The sequence below is a fragment of the Saccopteryx leptura genome, chromosome 1 (genome assembly GCF_036850995.1).
Source record: "Saccopteryx leptura isolate mSacLep1 chromosome 1, mSacLep1_pri_phased_curated, whole genome shotgun sequence".
Lineage (NCBI taxonomy): Eukaryota > Metazoa > Chordata > Mammalia > Chiroptera > Emballonuridae > Saccopteryx > Saccopteryx leptura.
In genome coordinates, this window is record NC_089503.1 from 346,222,079 (window position 1) to 346,246,975 (window position 24,897).

General features: G+C 39.0%; 1 protein-coding gene across 2 annotated transcripts in view; it reads left to right on the top strand.

The window, feature by feature from the left end:
* Positions 1-2,947: 2,947 nt before the first annotated feature.
* PHIP (pleckstrin homology domain interacting protein) overlaps positions 2,948-24,897 on the top strand; it is a 168,684-nt gene continuing 146,734 nt past the window's right edge. The window contains exons 1-4 of one of the 2 annotated variants that reach the window (XM_066358978.1): positions 2,948-3,184; positions 3,297-3,355; positions 3,490-3,519; positions 3,716-3,775. In XM_066358978.1, coding sequence (XP_066215075.1) covers positions 3,145-3,184; positions 3,297-3,355; positions 3,490-3,519; positions 3,716-3,775 — 189 coding nt within the window. In that variant the 5' untranslated portion in view covers positions 2,948-3,144. The remainder of the gene's footprint in view (positions 3,185-3,296; positions 3,356-3,489; positions 3,520-3,715; positions 3,776-24,897) is intronic. The other variant, XM_066358977.1, reaches the window with a different exon arrangement.

The following is a 24,897-nucleotide window of genomic DNA, read 5'->3' on the forward strand; positions in this document are numbered from 1 at the left end:
TGAAAAAGTTAAAATAAACAAATAGGTATATACTGTAGATGGAATCTGAACTATCCTTATATGCAAAAGAGAAGGCTAAGAAAAGAATTGCAAGTGCAACTGCCTTGAGAACTAAAAGGACTACAAAGTAAGATTTTCTTTTTGACATGTATAGACATTTTGTGTACACGTGCACAATAAATGACTCAATAAACCGTATATTTAACAGATGATGCCAGAATGCAGAAATGTGTTTTATGTTTAAAGAAATTCAAATGTTATAAGGAGTATTACATTTAAAAGACTTAGTAAAGTTCAATTTAACATCCACTGTTAAAAACAAATAGTTTTATTGGCTGAAGAGAAGTTTTATTTAGGAGTTAAGATACATTTTCTTAAAATAGACTGATAGTTATAAATTAGTTCAAAAGCAGGACGACAGCCATCTTCAAATTAAATCTTTGAAAAAGAAACTATAAACATTGTCAAAGGGTAGTCAAAATGACAGGAACATCATATTCAGAAAACTTAGAAGGGAAATTTTCTTTAAAAATTTAGGATCTACGTATAGTAGCATACTTAGGAAAAGCTTTTGTAACTTCTAAATGAAAAACATTCATGAGATAATCGCACTAGCTTTTTGTGTTTACATAACAGTCACAAAATATATATGGAAAACTTTACCCAGGGTAATTTTATATTCCATGTCATAATTTGGTTTATTTTCCTTTGCAAGGATAGAACATCTATTAGGAAGAATCAGACTAATACAAACACTTCAAAGCCACAGGATTTTAACTATAATCCTCAGTTCTTAAAATATGTTTATTTGAAGAATATCATCATAATTTAAAATATTACAATTATTTGGAGAATATAATAGTTTTAAAAAAGAAAAGATAAAGTATAGAACATCATAGAAATAAATAGAATTGCATAAAGGCATATTAGATATGTGTCTTTTCAAACCTAACCACCTAGAAGCAAGCTACTTTACTTATAATAGTTGGAATTACTGTCTTTAAAAATGCAAATATTTTCAACATTTGAAGGACAGCCATTTCAATAAACAAGTTTCTCTGATAATTAAGCTGCAATGGGACAAGTCATGGTAACTTCTCTTTTTTTTTATTTTATTTGATTAAGATTGTTATAAAAGGCAATTTTACATTGTATTATTCCAAGGAGGTTTAGGCTCTTTTTCTTCTTCATCACATGTGTGGTAATTTCTGAATGTTTTAGGATAGGACATCACACCGATGCAGTCTTGCAGTGCAGCCCAAGGCAGTTGCAGCAAGTATTTCCCACTAGGAATGTTAAGGAGCTAGGAGGGTACAAGGCTTGAGGAAACAATCTAGAAAACCACAATACAGCTTGTTGGTCTTTTCCCCCAAAATAACCTTTTTAGACTGTATCCATAAAATGCAGTTTATAATCTAAAATTTTTAAGGAGAATCTTTTGTTAAATGCTAACAAAAGAACGAGTATCCCAATTCCCTTTCAAATGCAATCATTTAAAAAAATTCAACTCTCAAGTCTTTTTGAAAAGTGCTTAAATCATCTGGAGATAAATATCACCTAATGTCCTTGTTTTCTAACAAATGGCTTTTTTCCATTGTGTCCATTAATTTCACCCACATTCGTTTTTTATTTTAAACAAACAAGGCCCTTGTCCTCATCACAAAACGGAGATGTATGATTTAGCATATAAAACCGGTAATTACATATTAATTTACGAAAGATTAATTTTTTCCTTTTTTCTCAGTTTTCAAGAAGTCTCCCATGATTAACTGTAAACAGGAATGGTTTACACCTCAAATTAGAAGCCATTAATTAGCATGACGAAGTCAACTACAAGATACATAGATAATTCAAATTTAATCACTAAAAACCCTGGCTAAAGTGTAGTATACTCTTCCAATATCCTTCGGTAGGCTATTGATTTGTCACTAAATTACCTCCAGACCAGTTAGGATAAATATTAGCGTTCTTTCCTTTCTTTTATGTTTGCATTATTCCTTCTGGTAAACACTTAAAAAAAAAAGCTTTAAGGTTCTTTAATCCCAAATTCCTAATTAGCCCTCACTAGCCTTTTTGTAATGAGGAAAAAGAGTATCTGAAGTACCGATCACGAGTTCGGTTTGCCCATATAACAATAAAAAACATTTGAAAAATGTACGCTTAAGGCAATGGCAGAAATAAAAAATATATGCATAGGTGGCTTCAGCAAATAACGGGCTAGCAGACGCGACTGCTTAACAAAAATCGCCCGAACCTCTATTGCAATATAAAGCACTCCAATAAATTACACAACACTTCGCATAGGCTGCAGAAATAACGCAGGACAAGACTTACACAGATGCCAATCCGCAGCATTTATACACATGCACATGGCAAGAGACAGAAACCAAACACTATCTTTCAACTCGGGCAGGGTAGCGCGATCTCGATTTTGCCCAGCGTGAGAGTGCTCTCTGCGTGTGTGTCTGTGTGCGCGCGTGAGAGTAGGACCCATCCTCGGGGCATTTCCTCTCTTTGGGCAGTTTTGCTTCATTTGTTTCCTATTTCTGCTACATAGAAACTAACTTCCATCTCAGCCCTAGCCAGAGCCACTGAATAGAGCTGTGCTGCGGCTCCGTGCGTCAGATCCCTCCGCGGAGTAGTCCCCGGCCCCCTCCCTCCCTCCCGCGGTCGGCCTCCACAGAGAAAGCGCCTCCCAGCCAACCCCCGGCTGCGGCTCCGACATCTTCTCCAACTGGAAATAAATAAATAACTCGCACCTTCGGCCCGGGAGGAGTGGGCGGGGGTCTCACCGCGCCGAGTGCGGGGGTGCTGGCGGCGCAGGGTCGGAGGCACTCCTTTTTTTTGAGCCGGGGTGGGGGGCGGGGGCGCGGGCCGAGGACGGAGTCGAGCCCGGGGCCAGGAAGGCGGCGGACTCTTTTCTGCGGCGGAGGGATCCACGGCGGAGGCGGCGGCTGTAGCCGCTGCCTGAGAGTTGTTGTTTCCTCCTCCTCCTCCTCCGCCTCCGCCGCCGTTGCTTGAATGGTGGAGCGGAGGCTCGGCTCGTGAACACACAGTGACAGCTATAGGGCAGGCGGCGGCACCATCCCCGCTTCCCTTTGGCGGCGGGGTATCCCGCCAGCGGCCCTGAAGTGACCCATAAACATGTCTTGTGAGAGGAAAGGCCTCTCGGAGCTGCGATCGGGTAAGTCGGAGGGCTGCCGGGGCCGCTGGCACCGGGCGATTCCGCTCGCGGTCCCCCGCCCCCCGCCGCCGGCCGCTCAGCCTGTGTCTCCCCGTCCCTCTCTCCCGCGCAGAGCTCTACTTCCTCATCGCTCGGTTCCTGGAAGATGGACCCTGTCAGCAGGCGGCTCAGGTAGGACGGCGCGTGGCGCGGGCCGGGCCGGCACTCGGCGCTCGCGGGCGTGGGGGAGGGCGGCGGCGGCGGCGGCGGCGGCGGGGCCACGGCCCGGGGCGCGGGGCTCAGCTCTCCCCGCTTTGTTGTTGCAGGTGCTGATCCGCGAGGTGGCCGAGAAGGAGGTAAGGGCGGCGGCGGCCCGCCGCGTCCTCCCGCCGCGCGGCCGCCCCAGGGCCGCGGCGCCCGCGCTGCCGCCGCCGCTGGGGCGTGGGGCGCGGGGCTCGGGGTCCCCGGCGGGGCGCGGGGCGGGCGGGCGGGGGAGGGGAGCGGGCGGGCTGGGGCCGGGGGCCCGGCTCACGGGGCGCCCTCTCCCCGCAGCTGCTGCCCCGGCGCACCGACTGGACCGGGAAGGAGCATCCCAGGACCTATCAGAATCTGGTGAGACATTCACGTCGCGGAGCAAAGAAACTTTTCCCCGAGTCGAATAAAAATTGAATTTCCCGCAATTTTTTACAGAGACAAAAACTTGGCCCCAGAACGTGAAAGCTCCAAAGGCCTCGGGGAGCTTTGGGGGGCCGGCGCGGGGCCTGCGGGGGGCGGTGGCCGGGGGGACCTGCACCCTGGGGCCGCAGGGGCTGCCGACAATTTATTTGTGATATTTTGTTAATGTGCTAGAAATAAAGATACGTCATGAGTGTTGTGCAGTGCAAGGCCGGAGGAGGAGGGGCCGGCGCGCGCGTCCGTGCGGCCGCGGGGGCGCGCGAGGCGGCGGCGGCGGCGGCGGCGGGAGCGGCGCGAGGGAGGAGGGCGCGCTCGCTCGCTCGCTTGCTCTGCACGCGCGGTCGGCTCGGCTTTCTCCAGCCGCACACAATAGCTGGTGACTAACTGCTCCGAAGTGGCATTAGCATTTCACAAGCAGGCTAGTCAGCCGCAGCGGAGCCATGGCAAGACGTTATGTTTTTTTTCCTCTTCTTTTTCTTTTGCTTTCTTTATATTCGGAGGTAGGTTTTTTTTTTTTTTTGTAGGGGAGTTTCAGATGTGAGATGCTAGTTGGCTATAGATAGAACATCTTGCACTTTATCAAAATGTTTTCACAGGAGTTTAAAGCTTGGACTAGAAGGCAGTTTAATAGGCTTTTTCTGATTTTGCTAATTCTTGTGTAATGCCCTTTGCTCAATTAAAAACTGTTAATTGGAGGCCACTGAAGAGTTTTGATTTTTATTCATATTTACTTAGGATGGAATTTGGCTAGTAAAAGTTTTTCATTTTATCTTGGGATATATTTTGTTAAAAAGCTTGATAATACTTACTACTTAATCTTGTGGGTTTTCAAGGTGAATATTTTAGTAATTTGTCGAAATTGACTTTTGAATGTGGACCTATCACTTGAGTATTGTGAATGGAAAAGTGTAAGGTATTTGTATCTGGGAGTTAGGTTTTCCATGTTCATCTAAACTGTTATTTAGGTTGTTTGTGTGTGTGTGTGTGGCAGTTAAAGCACTACAACAGGGCAAATCAAGCATTTGAAATCTATGCAGTGTGTTTATTTTCTGAGATATTTGCAGCTGATACTGTGATATATATAGTTAATGACTTCTGAAACGATTAAGAAGTTCAAAGCTAGCTTAGAAACGAAGTCCTGTGTGAGGTGAAGGCACGATACGATGGCTTTTGTTTCATATAGATGTCGAATATTTAACATGCCTCTAAATCTCTTACTGATTTAATAGAGGTTGTTGATAAGTGCTCATAGCTGTTGAGATAAGCAAGGGTACTTAGGTTTAATAAATTTAATGGAGACTAAACAGTTTTCAAGTAGTGATTTAGGTTAGTTTCATTCAGTACTTGGCTAACTTGAATAGAGTTTGAAGCCAATTAAAATTCAGTAATTGCAGTATTTAAATTTTAGTTATAAATACTTGACAACATATCAAGTGGATTTCTGTGTTTTCCTTGTCATTTGAAAAAATTGGATTATAATTTTATATTTTTAAGAATTGGTCAGATTTTATAAAACCTATCTGCTTCTTACAAAAACCTCACAAACCGCAGGTCATTGAAGATTTCTGGATATTTCTGGAGACAGTTGGTAATGTTACGTTTAAATGAAGTTGATAATGGTATCTGGTCAAATAATGGAAATGTCTAATCCTTGTAGGAATATCATTTTATTCAGTACCAGTGTTGATTTTTTAAAATTTTCTGACAGGATTTCTCATCTCCAATATTAATAAAATGAATTTATATTCCTGGTCTTTTTCTCAAGACTTAAGACATGATAAACAGTGTTGTCTTTGGTGTGTTATCAGAGTCCACCTATTTAGTATGGAAGTATTTCTTGGAGTGTTTTCACCTTTATACCTCAGCAGTCATGTTGGCAAACTCAGGAGAGTTAAGAATTCTCAGAATTCAGAGTTCTCTGGCTCCTTTTCCCTTTTTATTCATTCAGCATTGCTCACTGTATCTATTGGATATAGTGCATCATTCAAGGTGCCATCATATCCATCCAACTGTATATCTAGGTAGCTGGGTATTCGGTTTAACTTCAGCTTTTTAAATGAGATGTAGTTAGCTTTAAAAACATTTTGAGACACCAGCTATCTAAGCACTTTTTTGTTTACTAGTAGGATCTGGAAGTTTTTTTATCTTAAATGAAAACATGCAAAATCTTGTACAGTATTCTCTGTTGTCTTAATTTATTCTTATGACTTAAACATGTTTAACTTTGTTTCTTATCGTATTGCTTTTATTTAACTTTAATTAGTTTGAAGAGTGTTTTGGTGAGTGAGACCAAAATAATAACTTGTGGTTTTAGTAGTGTCTACCTTTACCTGGAAATTTGTTGCGACATTGCTGATCATTGAATAATATTTTTTTTTTTTTTTTTTTCATTTTTCTGAAGCTGGAAACAGGGAGAGACAGTCAGACAGACTCCCGCATGCGCCCGACCGGGATCCACCCGGCACGCCCACCAGGGGCGGTGCTCTGCCCCCCAGGGGGCGATGCTCTGCCCATCCTGGGCGTCGCCATATTGCGACCAGAGCCACTCTAGCGCCTGAGGCAGAGGCCACAGAGCCATGCCCAGCGCCCGGGCCATCCTTGCTCCAATGGAGCCTTGGCTGCGGGAGGGGAAGAGAGAGACAGAGAGGAAAGCACGGCGGAGGGGTGGAGAAGCAAATGGGCGCTTCTCCTATGTGCCCTGGCTGGGAATCGAACCCGGGTCCTCCGCACGCTAGGCCGACGCTCTACCGCTGAGCCAACCGGCCAGGGCCTGAATAATATTTTAAATGGAAGAATTCATATGTCTGATTGAAGTTTCTAGAAAAATCTCAAATTACATCTGTTTGGGATGGGATGTAGTACATATATTTATGAGCTTAGAAATAGGCATAGATAGACATCAGCAGTCAGCCTGCAGACAAAATCACAGTGATTGAGTTTTGACCAAGGGGAGGGAAAGTACAGTTTTATGAGCAGTTTAAAAAGTTAACAGATTATGATGCATTTATTTTAAGTGTGATTGATGAAGGCATTGCAAAACTGATTATTTCCATCTACCTTAAGATTTAAAATATTTTGATAAGGAGTTAGTTTATATTTATTTTTTTGCTCCGTGGTATATGTTTGATCAGTTTATATTTTTTAAAACCTAAGGTTTTTATTTTTCTTTAAAATTTTATTTATTTATTGATGTTAGAGAGGAAAGGAGAGTGAAAGAGAGACAGGACATGGATTTGCTTCTGTATGGACCCTGATTGGAGATCGAACGGGCAGCCTCTGCACTTCTGACCAATGCTCTAACCAGCTGAGCTATCCGGCCAGGGCAGACGTGATGTTGTTTAAAAGATTTTATCAGAAGACCTTTTATTTTATTTTATTTTATTTTATTTTTTTAATGGATCCAGGCAAACTTTATATAGAATACAAAAATACAAATGATTAGACAATTATTTGTTTATTTCTTAGTTTACATAGTGAAATTAGTTGGCTTGTTGACTTTCACTTCCTAGGACTCACTTTAATTAGTGTTGAGTGCATAATTATGATATCCTGAGGCTGAATTTTTATGCATTTTCCCAAATTTGGGACTCTGATCTCATTTCCTGCTTATAAGGCATTTTAAAATGATAAAATTCTTATTTTATTGTTTTAGTGGTATTTGCTTTTCTTAAAATGATTTCACTTTATTAAGACTCTTTTCATTTAAGTGAAAGGATTGGGAATCAGGAGAGATGTGGGCTGTAATCTTAGCCTTGCCAGCAGTTAACCTGAAGGTTATTTCGGGCAAGTCATGGAATTTCTGTGGGCCCCAGTTATCTCATTCCTGAAATAAATGAATTAAAAGGGTTTTTATTTTGAAAATCTGATTTTGAACTAGAAATAGCAATACACTGTTCTAAGAGTGTAACTCTTTCCTTTTGGAGTTTGAGTATCCAAAACACAGAAAAGTAATATTTAGAAATGCAGACGTTAAAATTTTATGAACACTTGATAGTGCCATTCTTAGGTTGTAGTGTGACTTCTCCTTACAAGGATGAAGATTTTTGAGACACTAACCAAATTGTAGACCATTTCTTTACATTATAATTTTCACTATGGTTTAAGTATTTTCATAAATAACTGGTGGTCTGAAATTCAGAAATGAATGGAAACCATGAATAGGAGTTACTTAGGTGTGTATCTTACGTATGTATGTATTTAGAGTGTGCTGATTAATGTGAAAGTTAAATTATAAAGCGTAGGAGACGTGTTTTAGCGAAAAATATGTAACACTTCAAATATTTTTGTATCAGGGATGACTATTCTATATTAAAAATAATATAATACTTTTCAAACCTTAACCAGTATAACATGGGGTGGGTTGTGGTATATAAAGTAAATGTAGAGTTTACATTTCCTTTTTTTTTTTAGTAGAGTGTCAGAGAAATAGTAAGCTTTGCTTTTTAGCTTTTAAAACAGGGCTTTAATGTATCATAATCATTATAGTGAATAAAATATTGGATGTTAAGGCTCTTCTGTTGGTATTTATATGATTATTTTTTTAAGTGAGGCATTTACAGACATTTAAAAATGAAATTAATACTTGCTAAAATTGTAATATCCTTGAATAGGCGTTCTATAAAGAGGAAGTTGATTATCTTTTTTCTAACTACACAGTGATGTGTTAGATGATTGCTGTGGGTCAGAGTGGTATTGTAGGAGTCTGTTTCCCATTCTGTGAAATGGGCTGCTAATAGCTTCTACTTTGTAAGATTCTGTGAGTGATAAGTATTGGCACAAGTCAGGTATTAAGTAAGGGTTTGTGTTTGCTGTTAGTAGATCTTTAGAAGATGTAGTAAAGGTTGTTCCAATTATAGCTTTATAATGTATTAAAGTTTAAGAAAAGCATTTTTATTTCAGAAACAAGTCTGTGTAACTTTTTGAATATAAAAAAGGCACTCTAAAACTTCAGAAGATTCTATTAGTATAATTACTTTTAGATTCACAGGGGAAATGATTAAGCCTAAGATACAAAGAAAAAGTGTAAATACCAAAAATAACTTTTAAAGCATGTTGTGTAGACATCTAGAAAAGTTTTGATGGTCTGAATGGTGATTCTAACTATGACTATTTTGTGGAACTATTGACATGAAGTATTTGGGTGGTTGAAATATCCAGAATTGATTTGAGGATATATGAAGCTTTTTTCTTTTGGTAATGATCAGGTGACATTTAGGAATATGTGAAGGAAGCCTGGCTGTTTCTTCTGGCTCCTCCTGTCCAAAGAGTTGGGTAATTTAAAACCATCACAAGAGTTTGTATTCTTTTTTGAAATTGTCAGAGATGTTTTTTCTTGTTTTGCCAATCTGGTTTAATGATATATGTATTTTTAAAAGGTTTAATAGTATTAGACTTTTATGAATTAAGTCTTAAATTAATATTAGATTAAATAAATTCTATGAATGTCAATTTTTTAATCCACTCAGAATTTATCAGATAACCACAAGATTTTTTCTTATATCTAGAAACAGCTTCTCTCACTGTAGCCATACTTTTCCTCAAAGTTTGTGGTTATCTGTCATGTCACTACAGAATTGTAAGAAGTAAAATTGTATTTTACCTAACTTACTATGGACAAGTAATACCAACATTAATTTTATTCTTGCCTAGTAGTTTCTTCATATAAATTTTCAAATTCATAGAAGTGTCTATACTACTAAGCAGAGTAGCAGTTATACTAAGCCTACCCATTTAGAATCACTTCCTATTTTAATGTCCTTTTCATTAACTTCAAGAAAGTCATTAAAATGAGTGTATTAGAGAAAATTATTAACAGTAAAATTTTTGGATATTTAAGTTTCTTCCATAATTATATTTAAAGTGATAAAGGCTATTATAATAGGAAGCAAATTTAAAATTTTAGAAATAAGCTTAAAATGTGTAATGATCAGGGTTTTTTTTTGTTTGTGAGATGCTATGTTTATGAAACAACTAATTTGAAAATTAATAAATTATTTTGAAAGTTTTAAATGTAGAATATAGAGTAAGTATTTAATAACAGATGGAAATGAGTACTTTTTTTCTTCATGAAACTTGAGAATTCAGGGTATTGAAAAATGAAAATTAAGATAACAGTGAAATATTTTAAGTGACAGAGAAGGCAGTGATCAGGTTTAAAGCAGATCTACCTTTAGTTACACACACACAGAAACGCAGCAGGGATCACATAAGGAAAAGGATGTTTGGATGAGAAATTGATACTCAGAAAAATTAGGTAGCAACATGGTCTGATACAACTACTTAAATTAAAAGTAAATTATAAGAGAAATGAGATTTGTAGTATGAGGCTAAGGTTATTCATTATAGCATGAATGGTGGCAGCCTTCTACAAAGCAAGTACATACATAAAGAACCTATTCTGGATTCCAGATGGCCTTTTGTCATGGTGGCATGACCCATTTGGTCTCTGTCATAGCTAAGAGGCACATAGTCTGTCTTCACAGAGGTTATAACATAAATACAAAAAATACTTATCTTTACTCATGTAGCTTGGTTCTGGTTTAGTTTTGAGGTGTGGAAATAGTAAATTCTAGGCAACTTGGAAAAATATGCATTTTCTGATACAACTTCACTGCCATTGTATGTTAGGTGTTAATATTTTGAGTACATTGTTTAAAACAAATGTTAAAAATGAAACTGGTCATTTTCTTAAGATTATTTACTTTTGTATCTTAAGCATAAACAGTTTAAGAATTTTTCATCTTTAAATTAATATACAATAACTTTTTCAACAGAATTATATATTTGTGTTTTAAATTATACACCAAGTAAGTGGGTTTAAAAAAATTTTTTTTTTATTAAGAGACAGGAAGGGAGAACAAGGGGAAGAGAGATGAGAAGCATCATAGTTACTTCACTTTAGTTGCTCATTGATTCTCATACATGCCTTGACTGGGGTGGCTCAAGCTGAACCAGTGACCCCTGTTCAAGCCAGCGACCTTGGGATCACGTAAATGATCCCGCACTCAAGCTGGTGACCTCAAGAGTTTTGAACTGCGGACCTCAGCGTTCCAGGTCGATGCTCTGTCCAGTGCACCACCCCTGCTCAGGCCTAAGTAAATGTTTTAAAGAGGATTTATTGCACAAATTTTGCTTAGCCAATATGACTTGGTTTAAAAATAAAAGTTTAAAATGTATTATTTTAAAATTAAGTTTTGTTGTGTTTAAGATTAATTTTTATAGAGTGTTCTTTGTGGTTTGTGGAAACCTTAATTTGGATGGAGTATTTTTTTTTTTTTTTTTAAGCAGAACATAGATTGTGATGAATAAAATTTGGAAGAGCAGTATTGCATTTTCTCTAAATGACTTATTTGTATTGATAATTGTAAATACATTCTTGGGTGGTTGACTAAATTGTGAATATAAGACACAGTCTTTCTACCATGTTTATTCACAATTAAGAGTAAATAGACCACCAAGATTAATTTTGACACCTAATAAGATTATATACTAATTTTATTATATTTCTAATTACAAAGAAATCAAAGACATGTCCTCTCAGTCCTTCTGAGAGTTAGAAGATTGGACTTGAAAAATGGTTATATGGTTCTAGTAAGTTTATAATCATAAAACCTATGTGACTGGAGTGGGACTAAAATTTTGAGAAGGAAACTGTAAGGAAAGTAAGTTAACTTGGATTCAGGAGATCGGGGTTTGATTACTATTTCTCCTTTCTAAATGTATGACCTTGGACACACTATGTAACCTTTGGACTTCAATTTTCTTCACCTGTGATATGGAGAGAGTACTTAACCTTATTTGTTTGTGAAGAAAAATACATTTGGAGAATACTTGGCACAAATTATTCCATATATTTGTCCATGTGAAAATGCTGTTAGTAGAAGTATTCAGAGAAAAAGGTAAACTTGCCTTAAAGATTATAGGTACATATAATTTAACATATACTTTGTAAAATGGTAAGAGAATAATTATAAATTTAAAAGTTTAGAGAAATTTAGGGGCTGTGTTTTAATAATTGACCTATATAGCAATTAAATAGCAAATAGGTTTTTTTAAATTTATGATTTTTTAAAAATGTCATAAAAATAGGAACCATATTTCATTAAGCTGACCTTTTAGTACTCAGAATTGTAGAGAGAAGCAACTAGTCTGAAAAACAGAAAATAGATGAGATAATCTGATAACCTGACTTTTTTTAGAACCAGTTAGGTTTTCTAGAAATGAAGAGGCTAGATCATACAAATGCAAATCATTAGGTGGATCTTATTTTCATAGGGACTTAATTATATACTAGAGGAAGGACTGGCATTTAGGTCTTATAGGTGAGTCAAGTAATTGAAGTTAATATAGATATATTGATCTAATCTCACTTGGAAAAAAGTCTTTTAAAAAATAACCTACCTTTTTCCCTGTTCAGGTCTAGAAAAAATTTTTTCAACACGAAAGGTGAATATGTAGTACCACATTTTTTCATGTATAAGACACTCCCATGTTTAAGATGCACTTTAATTTTGGGGCGCGAAATTTGAAAAAGAATGTATTACATGAAGTTATTGAACTCAAGTTTTATTCATCATAAAATTCATACAACTCCTCATCACTGTCAAAACTCCCATCCATTAGCTTGTGTGTCTGATGACGAATCACTGTCTTCATAAATTGCCTTGTCCTTAGTTCTATCTATGGTATTTGAAATGCCACAACCTTTGTTAAGATGCACCCAGTTTTTAGACCCGAAATTAAAAAAAAAATGTGTGTTATACGTGGTGAAATACGATATGTAATGTGGAGTATTATTAAAGTAACAGCCAACTCTTATGTCAGGTACTCTTGACTACCTTCCTAAGGTGGTGACTCTTCTAGTCCCAGTCTTACAGATGAGGACATTGAGAGTTGGAGTAAATGTTTTTCCCACACTCCGTTGCAAGCTTAAATTTGGGTAGCTTGACTTTAGAGCCCTTAAACTGCAGACCTTTTCTTTAAAATTTGAATAGAGAAGTTTTATTTATTTATTTATTTATTTATTTATTTATTTTATATTTTTCTGAAGCTGGAAACGGGGAGAGACAGTCAGACTCCCCCACATGCGCCCGACCGGGATCCACCCGGCACGCCCACCAGGGGGCGACGCTCTGCCCACCAGGGGGCGATGTTCTGCTCCTCTGGGGCATCGCTCTGTTGAGACCAGAGCCACTCCAGTGCCTGGGGCAGAGGCCAAGGAGCCATCCCCAGTGCCCAGGCCATCTTTGCTCCAATGGAGCCTCGCTGCTGGAGGGGAAAAGAGAGAGAGGAAGGAGAGGGGGAGGGGTGGAGAAGCAGATGGGTGCTTCTGTGTGCCCTGGCCGGGAATCGAACCTGGACTTCTGCACGCCAGGCCGACGCTCTACCACTGAGCCAACCGGCCAGGGCCTATTTATTTATTTTTTTTGTATTTTTATGAAGTTTGAAACGGAGGCAGTCAGACAGACACCCACATGCGGCCGACCGGGTCCACCCGGCATGCCCACCGGGCATGCTCACCAGGGAGCGATGCTCCGCCCATCTGAGGTTCTGCTGTGTTGCAACCAGAGCCATTCTAGCGCCTGAGGCAGAGGCCATGGAGCCTTCCTCGGCAAGGGGCCAACTTTGCTCCAATGGAGCCTTGGCTGCGGGAGGGGAAGAGAGAGACAGAGAGCAAGGAGAGGGGGAAGGGTGGAGAAGCAGATGGGCGCTTCTCCTGTGTGCGCTGGCCGGGAATCGAACCTGGGACTCTTGCACACCAGGCCGACGCTCTACCACTGAGCCAACCGGCTAGGGCTTAGAGAAGTTGTTTTTTTTTTTTTTTTTTTTTTTTTTCATTTTTCTGAAGCTGGAAACGGGGAGAGACAGCCAGACAGACTCCCACATGCGCTCGACCGACCGGGATCCACCCGGCATGCCCACCAGGGGGCGATCCTTTGCCCCTCTGGGGTGTCGCTCTGTTGTGTCCAGAGCCATTCTAGCGCCTGAGGCAGAGGCCACAGAGCCATCTCCAGCGCCGGGCCATCTTTGCTCCATTGGAGCCTCGCTGCGGGAGGGGAAGAGAGAGACGGAGAGGGGGTGGGGTGGAGAAGCAAATGGGCGCCTCTCCTGTGTGCCCTGGCCGGGAATCTAACCCGGGACTCCTGCACGCCAGGCCGACGCTCTACCGCTGAGCCAACCGGCCAGGGCCAAGAAGTTCTTAATGACAGTATGTCTGATGGAATGTGGTGGCTTGTAGGTTCTATATATTTTCTATACATCTACATTTTAACAATATCTTCCATGGACAATGAGAGTATTTGTCTGTTTATATGAAGTAGCATACCAAGCAGAAGCAGGTTCGTTTAGTCAAAGATGCAGGAGAATAAAACCACTCAGATGTTTCTTTTCTTGATCTGTCCTTGCTACAATTTATATTTTTTAAAGATGATCCTGTTGTTCAAGTTGTAATTGATAAGTATAAAGTATTTTTTATATGTAGACTGAGAAAGGAGTGATACAGATTGGTGATTTGGGCTAAGATGGAGAAGGCATGAACAGTTGATTTTTACAGAATTGTGTTACCCCTGCTGCTGGAAAAGTTGCTAGAATCAAGGATCTTTCTTTGGATTTGGGTGACTATACTATGGCGGACATAGGTAAATTGTGCAGAAGAACTGTTTTTGCAAAGCTTCTGACCTAAAGTTAATACTTTTTTAAAGAGAGGTTTTTTCTTTTTCTTTTTTTTTTTAATTCAGTGAAAGTGGGGGAGACAGAGACTCCTGCATGCGCCCAGACCGGAATCCATCTGGCAAGCCTGCTAAGGGTCTGATGCTCTGCCCATCTGGGATGTTGCTCCATAGGCAGAGGCCATGGAGCCATCTTCAGCCCAGGTCCAACTTGCTGTAATGGAGCCATGGCTGCAGGAAGAGGAGAGAGAGAGAGAGAGAGAGAGAAAAGCAAGAGGGGGAGGGGTGGAGCAGCAGATGGGCGTTTCTCCTGTGTGCCCTGAATGGGGATCGAACCCTGAACATGCACACACCGGGTTGACGCTCTACCACTGAGCCAACTGGCCAGAGTTAAAAAGTTTTTAAATCCATATATATGTGACAGATAGGAGGAGCCCCTAAAGCCTAAAATATAGTATTAACCATTTGACCCTGTACAGAAAGTGTTTGCTGAACTCCTCTTTAGCCAATGTAACATACATATTTACAAAAAAGATACTTTTGTTTAATTCAGATTTTAACCATTATGGACATTTAACCAAAGATTCTTGTTACTATTTGGATGATTCTCAGTTGGTATTGGAAGTGGGGGCAGGGATATGAGAATTTTGAAAAAGCTCTGGCTAGTCCACTGGTCTAGGAGTAAAACTGAGGTAGCAGCAAGGTTTCCATCCATAAAGCAGACTTTTGCATCTTAGTGGGGATGCAATGTTAGGAGTATGGATTTAAAAAAGTGGAGACTACTGATAAATGTGCATTTCAAAAATTATTTTTTAATAATAAATTTTACAGTATTAACCCTTTAGTGTAATCTGTATCTTCTAACATTAAATTAAGAGTTTAGGCCCTGGCTGATCGGTAGAGCATCAGCCTGGTGTGCAGGAGTCCTGGGTTCTATTCCCGGCCAGGGCACACAGGAGAAGTGCCCATCTGCTTCTCCACCCCTCCCCCTCTCCTTCCTCTCTGTCTCTCTCTTCCCTTCCCGAAGCCAAGGCTCCATTGGAGCAAAGTTGGCCCGGGCGCTGAGGATGGCTCTGTGGCCTCTGCCTCAGGCGCTGGAATGGCTCTGGTCGCAGCAGAGCAACGCCCCAGATGGGCAGAGCATTGCCCCCTGGTAGGTGTGCCTTGTGGATCCTGGTTGGGTGCGTGCGGGAGTCTGTCTGACTGCCTCTGTTTCCAACTTCAGAAAGGTACAAAAAAAAAAAAAAGAGTTTATGATTTTAATCTTAGAAATATTGAATACAGTAGGTTTGATCACATTGATTTCCTTTAGCCATTTTGGGGGAAAGCGTTTTAGTGGTATATATATCATTGTAGTAGTTTTATATTCTATCCAATTTATTTTTATATTCATTTTTACACAACAAATTTGTGCGCGGTATCGTGTGATCACAAAACCAAGTCAAGTTTCTGTCCAACATTTATTTATCCCCCTATACCTTTTTGCACCTCCCTCCACACCCCTCCCCCAGCAGTCAGCAACACTGTTGTTTTTGTTCATGAGATTTTTCTGTTTCATTTTGTTCAATCCCTTCATGCCACCCCCCCCCCCCCACAGATGTCAGCCTGCTTTCTATCTGAGTCTGTTTTGCTATAATTAGCTAATTTTGTTTGTTAGATTCCACATATGAGTGAAATCATATGGAACTTGTCTTTCTCTGACTGGCTTATTTCACTTAGCATAAGGCTCTTAAGGTCCATTCATGCTGTTGTAAAGGGTAAGGTTTCCTTTTTTATAGCTGAGTAGTATTCCATTGTGTAAATGTACCACAGCTTTTTTTTATCCACTCAGCTAACGATGGGCACTTGGGGGGGGGGCTTCCAAATTTTTACAGTTGTAAATAACACCGCAATGAATATAGGGGTACAGATATTCTTTTAAATTAGTGTTTGACTGGATTGCTTCGGATAAATTCCCAGAAGTGGAGTTAGCTGTTGCACTTTTAATTTTTTGAGATAACTCCATACTGCTTTCCACAGTGGCTGCATCAGTCTGCATTTTCACCAACAGTTTATAAGGGTTCCCTTTTCTTCACATTCTTGCCAGCAGTTGTTTGTTGATTTATTGATGATAGCCATTCTGACAGGCTATCTTTCAGCCATTCTTACAGTTGATATCTCATTGGTTTTAATTTACATTTCTCTGATGATTAGTGATATTGAACATTTTTTTCATGTCTCTGTCCTCTTTGGAGAAGTGTCTGTTCAGGTCTGTTGTTCATTTTTTTAATTGGATTTTTTGTGTTTTTGATGTCTTATAAGTTCTTTATGCATTTGGATATTAACCCCTTATCAAGATGTATTGGCTGCTATGTTCTCCCATTCAGTGGATTGACTTTTCATTTTGTTAATAGTTTCCTTTACTGTTCAAAACCTTTAATGTAGTCCCATTGTTTATTTTTTCTTTTGTTTCCCTTGCCTGAGGAGGTATATCAGAGAAAAACATTGCTATGTGAAATGTCCAAGATTTTACTGCTAATGTTTTCTTCTAGAATTTTTATGGTTTTGAGTCTTTTTAAATCTTTCATTCATTTTGAGTTTATTCTTGTGTCATGGTGCAAGAAGGTGCTCTAGTTTCATTTATTTTTGCATGTATGTCCAATTTTTCCACATCATTTCTTGAATAGAGTGTCTTTACCACATTGTCTGTTTTTGTCTTCTTTGTCAAATATTAATTGACATAAAGGCGTGGGTTTATTTTGGGGCTGTGTTTTCTGTTCCATTGATCTCTATATCTGTGTTTGTGCCAGTGACATGCTTGATTACTATGGCTTTGTAGTATAAGTATAGTTTGATGTAAGGTAGCATGATTCCTTCAAATTTGTTCTTTCTCAGGATTGCTATATAGCTAGCTATTCAGGCTCATTTTTGTTTCAATGTAAATTTTTGGAATATTTGTTCTAGTTCTGTGAAATACGCCATTGGTATCTTGATAGGAATTGTATTGAATCTCTAGATTGCCTGAGTGTGTTATATTTAGGTAGTATGGACATTTTAACACTGTTAATTCTTCCTATTCATGAACAAGGTATGTGCTTCCATTTACTTGTATCTTCTTCAGTTTTTTTTGCTTCAGTGTCTTATAATTTTTTTAAGTACAAGTCTTGAATGTGATTGATTAAATCTAGTTTTTTTCTTTCTTTTTTTTTTTATTAAGCAATTATGAATAGTATTGTATTCTTGATTTCCCTTTCTGTGATAGTTCATTATTGGTATATAAAGATAAAACTGATTTCTGGATATTTATTTTACATCCTGCTGCTTTACTGAATTCATTGATCAGTTCCAGGGTTTTTTTGGTGGAAAATTAATCTTCTCTGTATACAGTAACATGTCATCAAAATAACATAACATGTTATTTTCCATTTTTTATTTATTTTTTATATTTTAGACAGTGAGAGAGACAGACAGGAAAGGAAAAAGATGAGAAGCATCAATTCTTCGTTGCAGCACTTTACTTGTTCATTGATTGCTTTCTTAGATGTGTCTTGAGACTGGGGGCTCCAGTGGAGCCAGTGACCTTTGGACTTAAGCCAGCAACCATGGGGTCATGTGTAGTATGATCCCATGCTCAAGCTAGATGAGCCCGTGCTCAAGCCAGCGACCTCTGGGTTTCAAAACTGGGTCCTTGGCATCCCAGGTCGATGCTCTTATCTCCACTGTGCCACCTCCTAGTCAGGCTCTTCCTTTTCATTTATATGCCTTTTGTTTCTTCTTATTGCTGTTCTAAGACTTCTAGAACTATGAGTAGGAGTGGTGAAAGTGGGCATACCTGTGTTGTTATTGATCTTAAAGGGTAACAGTTGTGGTTTTTGTCTATTGAATATGATGTCTGTGGGTTTGTCACATACAGCCTTTATTATGTTGAGGTATGTTTCCTCTATTCCCACTTTGCTGAAGTTTTTATCATAAATATATGGTGGATTTTATTAAATGCTTTTTCTACATCCATTGATACCATCATGTACTTTTTATCCTTCATTTTGTTTATGTGATGTATTACATTAGTTGATTTGCTAATATTGTACAAACTTTGCATCCCTGGGATAAATCATGCTTGATTATGGTATATGATCATCTGAAGGTACTGCTGTATCCAGTTTGCTAATATTTTGTTAAGAATTTTAGCATCTATGTTTATCAGGGAAATTGGCCTATAGTTTTTGTTGTAGTGTCTTTATCTGGTTTTAGAATTAGGATAATGCTGGCCCAGTAAAATGAGCTTGGAAGTCTTCTGCCCTTGGAATTTTTGGAATAGTTTGAGGAAGGATAGGTGTTAGTTCTTTGAATGCCATCCAATCCAGGACTTTTGGTAGTAGTTTTTTTATTTCTGCTTCAGTTTTGGTCGTTGTAATTTGTCTGGATTCTCTGATTCTTCCTGATTCAGATTTGGAAGATTATGTTTTCTAAGAATTTACTTATTTTGTCTAGATTGTCCAATTTGTTGGCATATAGTATTTCTAATATTTTCTTAAAATCATTTGTATTTCTTTGGTGTAGTTACTCTTCCTCTTTCATCTCTGATTTTATTTATTTGAATCCTCTCTTTTTCTTGATGAGTCTGGTTAAGGGTTTTTCAGTGCTGTTTATCTTTTCAAAGAACCAGCTCTGGTTTTATTGATACTTTGTATTTTTTTAGACTATTTATTTTTGATCTTTATCATTTTCTTTTTCTACTCCCTTAGAGCTTTGTTGTTCTTTTCAAGTTCTGTGAAGTGTAATTTTAGATTGTTCTTTTGATATTTTTCTTGTTTTATGTGGTAGGCCTATAATGCTGTGAATTTCCTTCCTAGAACAGCTTTTGCTGTGTCTCATAGATACTGGTTTGTTGTGTTCTTCATTTGTTTCAAGGTATCTTTTTATTTGTTCCTTGATCTCATTGTTGACCTATTTATTGTTTAATAACATGTTATTTAGCCTCCATTATTTGTGTGTGTGTGTGTGTGAGAGAGAGAGAGAGAGAGGGAGAGAGCGAGCGAGCTTGAGTTCTAGTTTCATATTGTTATGGTCAGTGAAGATGCTTGGTATGATATTAATCTTAAATTTATTGAGACTTGTTTTGTTTCCTAGCATGTCATAGAAAGTGTTCTATGTACACTTGAAAAGAATATATATATTCAGCTGCTTTCGGGTGAAGTATTCTGAAGATAGCAATTAAATCCAGCTAATCTAGTGTGTCATTTAAGGTTACCGTTTCCCTGTTGATTTTCTATTTGGACGATCTGTCCATTGATGTCAGTGGGGTGTTAAAATCCCCTACTGTGACTGTATTACTATCAGTCTCTTCCTGCATATGCATCAAGATTTTCTTTACATATAATATTTAGGTGTGTTTATATTTGGTACAGAAATGTTTACAAGGATTATATTCTCTTATTGGACTGATCCCTTCATTATTATGTATAGTAGTTCTTTGTTTCTTACTATATAGCCTTTGTTTTAAAGTCTGTTTTATCAGATATAAGTATTGCTACCCCAGCTTTTTTTTTTTAATATTCACTTGCATGAAATGTCTTTTTCCATCCCTTTACTTGTAGTGTGTGTATATTTCATTCTGAGTTGGTTCTCTTGTAGACAGCTTATGTATGGGTCTTGTTTTCAACTATCCTTTGTCTTTTGATTGGAGCAACCATTTACATTTAAATTAATATCCATAGGTACGTATTTAGTGCCATTTGATTCTTTTAACTGTGTTCCTTTTGGTTCTCACTCCCTCCTTCCTTCATCTACACCCTTTAACATTTCTTGTAATGCTGATTTGGTGGTAACAAACTCCTTTAACTTTTTCTTGTCTGGGGAGCTCTTTATTTCTTCAATTTTAAGTGATAGCCTTGCTGGGTAAAGTAGTCTTGGTAGTAGGTCCTTTTCATCACTTTGAATACTGTATTTCATGCCAATCCCTTCTGGTCTGAGAATTAAGAAATCAACTGACAGTATTATGGGAGCTCCCTCGTAGGTAGCTGTTTTTCTTTTGCAGCTTTTAAGATTCTCTCTTTATCTTTAGCCTTTCCATTTTTATTATGATGTGTCTTGGTGTGTGCCTCTTTGGATTTATCTTGTTTGGGACTCTGCATTTTCCTTCACCAGGTTAGTGAACTTTTTTGTCATTATTTCTTAAAATAGGTTCTTGATCTCTTGCTCTTTTCTCCTTCTGTTATCCCTGTGATGTGGATGGCGTTATGCTTCATGTTGCCCCAAAGGTTCCTTAAACTGTCCTCATTTTGTTAAATTTATTTCTGCTTTGATTGTGTTTTTTCTACCCTGTCTTCCAAATTGCTGATTCAGTCCTCTGCTTCTTCCAATCTACTGTTCATTCCTTCCAATATATTCTTGATGTCAGATATTGCATTCTTCATTTTTTTTAAAATTTTGTTTAGTGGTATTTAGAGAGGGGAGGGGGGTGAGAAGTGGAAAACTCATTGTAGTTGCTTCCCATATGTGCATTTACTGGGCAAGCTCAGCGTTCCAAACCAGCGACCTCAGGGTTCCGGGTCAGTGCTTTATCTACTATGCCACCACAGGTCAGACCATTCATTTTTGATTGGTCCATTTTTATGGTTTCTTTGTCCTTTTTCATGCTCTTGAGCATCCTTATAATCATTACCTTGAACTTTATATGTGATAAATTGCTTACCTCCATTTTATTTAGGTCTTTTCCTGGAGATTTTTACTATTCTTGTATTTGGGACCTTTGGCTGCCCTCTTTGTGTTTGTTTCTCTGTACAGATAGATCTGTGACTCCCAGGCTTGGTTATGTGGCTTAATGTAGTAGGTATCCTGTGGGATTCAGTGGTGTAGTTCCTTGATTATCTGAGGTGGTTGCTCCAGGAATGTCCTTTGTGTGGATTATGTGGGCCCTCCTGTCGTAATCGAGTCTTGATTGCTATTGGCCCGTTTTTGCGTGGGATCCACCCTTAGGTTGGTGGACTGAAGCTTAACCCGGCCATGGTATGTGAGTTGCTGTACAGATGCAGTTCTCACAAAGCAGAATTTGCTTCAGCAGGTTCTGGTGCCTGCTGAGATACCCCTTTGGATATGCTACTTATGACTTACTGGATCCTGCTCTGATGTTGTCTGAAGCTGGCCACTAGGTTTGTTAGTTCTGGGCCTCTTTGGAGGGATTCTGGTGCAGGCCAATGTAAGACAATGCCTGTGAGTGGTCTTTGGCAACCTGTTTGGAGCTAAAAGTAGTCCATAGTTTGTGGCTGCTTCTGCTGGGCCTGGGTACACGTGGGAAGGACTAAGCTGCTCATCAAGTCTGGCTTTTACCAGCATCAGGCATAGGGGCTGGTCAGCAAAAGTCCCAAAGCTTCCCTAGATCTGCCTCTGCTTGCCTGCTCCCTTTTAGCCTCAGTCACTGAAAGATCCTCTGGCTATACTCCTCAGCAGGTTGTAAGCTCCACAGGGTGGGGTCAGAGAGTCCATATGATGGGGGCTGTTGCTTTACCCCAGGCTGATGCAGGTTAGAGATGAAGGCTCTACCCAAGAAAGATGGCATCTGTGGTATGGGACAATGACTTAGTAATGAGATCCTGGCTTTGTTACTTCAGCTCCTTCCCCAGTGCCACAACCCCCATCCTCTCCTCATGACTAGTTCATTATGTCCTCCTTAATTGGAGCTTAGGGTGAATGGCTTCGAAGAAAATTTTGTGCGTTCAAGTTTTAAGAGTGTGCCTGTGTCTCAGGTGGACTACCATCTCTCTCTGGTAGACAGAAACCTTGTTGCTTTTCACACCTAGATGTTATTTGAGTGTTTCTTCCTGGCTCTGGTGCTCTGGTTTGGGGAACGGTTTAGGGTTTAGACCCCATGCTTTTCAGAAGGAACTCCCTTTTTGTCTCTGCTCTTCCTACCAGTCTTGATATGTGGCTTCTGTAAATCCTTGGTTATAATACTTCTCGTCAGTTTTCAGTTGATTATTCAAGATGATTGTTCTATAATTTAGTTTTAATTCCAGTTTGGTCTTGAAAGGCGACAAGTGTAGTTTTCACCTGCTCTGCCACCATTTTGAACCTTATCCATAGATTTTGAAGTGGTCCCCTTTACCTGTAGGAATTTACGCTTTGTGCTAATTTATTTAGTAGTGAGTGAACTTTCAAACATTTCTTGTTTTGACTCAGTTTAATGTCTGTTGAAAAATATTCAAAATGTCTCTTATAGCTTGCTTGCACAGTGATATATACATGTGTTTGAGGCAATTGGTACTTTAGGGCTGGTCAGTATGAATGTGGGCTCTGAACTTAGACTGCCTTGGTTTGACTCATCTCTATTCTGCTAAATGTGGGTGACTTTTCAAAGTTGTTTTATATTTTTGCATCATAATTTCTTTTATTAATGGGAATAGTAATAGTTCATTCCTCTTAGGGTTGTTAAAATAATTAACTGAGCCTTTTACATGTAAAAGTTATGACACAAAGGCTGGTATTTAATTTGCAGTCAATATGTGTACACTCTGTTAGTATTTATCACACTTAACTATGTAATTTGGTCATACTTTTTATGTTGCATCTGTTAAGGGCTTGAAAGCAACTCTGGTCATGAGAAGTATTAGAACTGAGAATGTCAACATTTTCCCCCTAAATAATAGTGTATAAATAATTCAAATATAGATATTTTAGATAAGGGATTTTTAAATTTCATTTACTTGTTTATTTTTGTATTTTTTCGAAGTGAGAAGTGGGGGAGGCAGGCAGACAGACTCCCATATGCGCCCGACCGTGATCTACCCGGCATGCCTACCAGGGGGTGATGCTCGGCCCCTCTGGGCCGTTGCTCTGCTGCAACTGGAGCCATTCTAGTGCCTGAGGCAGAAGCCATGGGGCCTCCCATCCTCAGCGCCTGGGCCAACTTTGCTCCAGTGGAGCCTTGACTGTGGGAGGGGAAGAAAGAGATAAAGAGAAAGGAGAGAGGGAAGGGTAGAGAAGCAGATGAACACTTCTCCTGTGTGCCCTGGCGAGGAATTGAACCCGGGACTTACACATGCCAGGTGGATGCTCTACCGCTGAGCCAACCGGCCAGGGCCAGGGATTTTTTTAGAACATCATTTCAAGTTTTCTTTTAAATTGTATATTGGTATATACTGTATTTCCCCATGTATAAGATGCTCCCATATATGAGACGCACCTTAATTTTGGGGCCCAAAATTAGAAAATAAGATGTATCACATGAAGTTATTGAACTCAAGTTTTATTCATCATAATATTCATACAACTTCTCCTTACTGTCAAAACTGCCATGCACTAGCTTGTCCTCATCTGTGTCTGATGACGAATTACTGTCTTTATATATTGCCTTGTCCTCAGTTCCATCTGTGGCATTTGAAGTTCCCCAAATTTTTTTGTAAAAGGGTGCATCTTATACATGGGGAAATAGAGTAAGTAAAAGTTTATTGAAACTAAAAAGCTTACTATTAAAGACAGGGACTCTTACTAATGTAAAAATATGTATATTCATAAACGAGGAATTTTTTTCTTCTTTCCCAAGTGAGAGGATGGGAGATAGAGAGAGACTCCTGCATGTGCCCTGATTAGGATCCACCAGGCAACCTCCATCTGGGGCTGATGCTCTGTCCATATGGGGCTATACTTGCAACTGAGCTTACTTTTTAGCACCTGAAGCAGAGGCTCCATGGAGCCATCCTCAGCTCCTGGGGCTGATACACTTGAACCAATTGAGCTCTGGCTGTGGGAGGGGAAAGAGAGAGAGAGAAAGAGAGAGGGGTGGAGAAGCAGTTGGGTGCTTCTGTGTGCCCCTGACCAGGAATCGAACACAGGACCTTCACACACTGAACCAGTGCTCTATCAGTGAGACAGCTGGCCAGCTTATGGGTCCATGTCCTGCATAAGACATGGAATTAGATCTTGTTTACCTGTCAAATCCACTATCTAAAAGCAGGACTTAAAACTGCATGCTTAATAAGTTGTTAAATAAATGAACACATAAAAATATACAGAAAGCACTGACTTCTCTTCTAGAAGGCCTTTAAATACTGAAGTTCCTTATGGTCCAAGATCCCAGGAACCAGTTTTATAATCTCATTGCTTTACACTTTATGGCCAGGGCCATAAATGAGCTATTTTAATTAAAGTTTTGTTTTTTTGTTCTTACATTTTAAATATTGATCATAGTGACAAGGATTAATATTCTTGAAGGATAGTTTAGAAAGACAGTAGCAAAAGATCATAGATCATTTTTATTTACTTTTTAAAATATGTACTGTTTGTGTGATAGTCACTGTTGGATATAACGGAAATACGGTTTCTGTTCTCTTAATAGTTTATGGTTCACTTGAGAAGAAAAGCATTAAATCATTACATTTTTAATATAACATAAATTGGTACATGATTTAAGGAAGA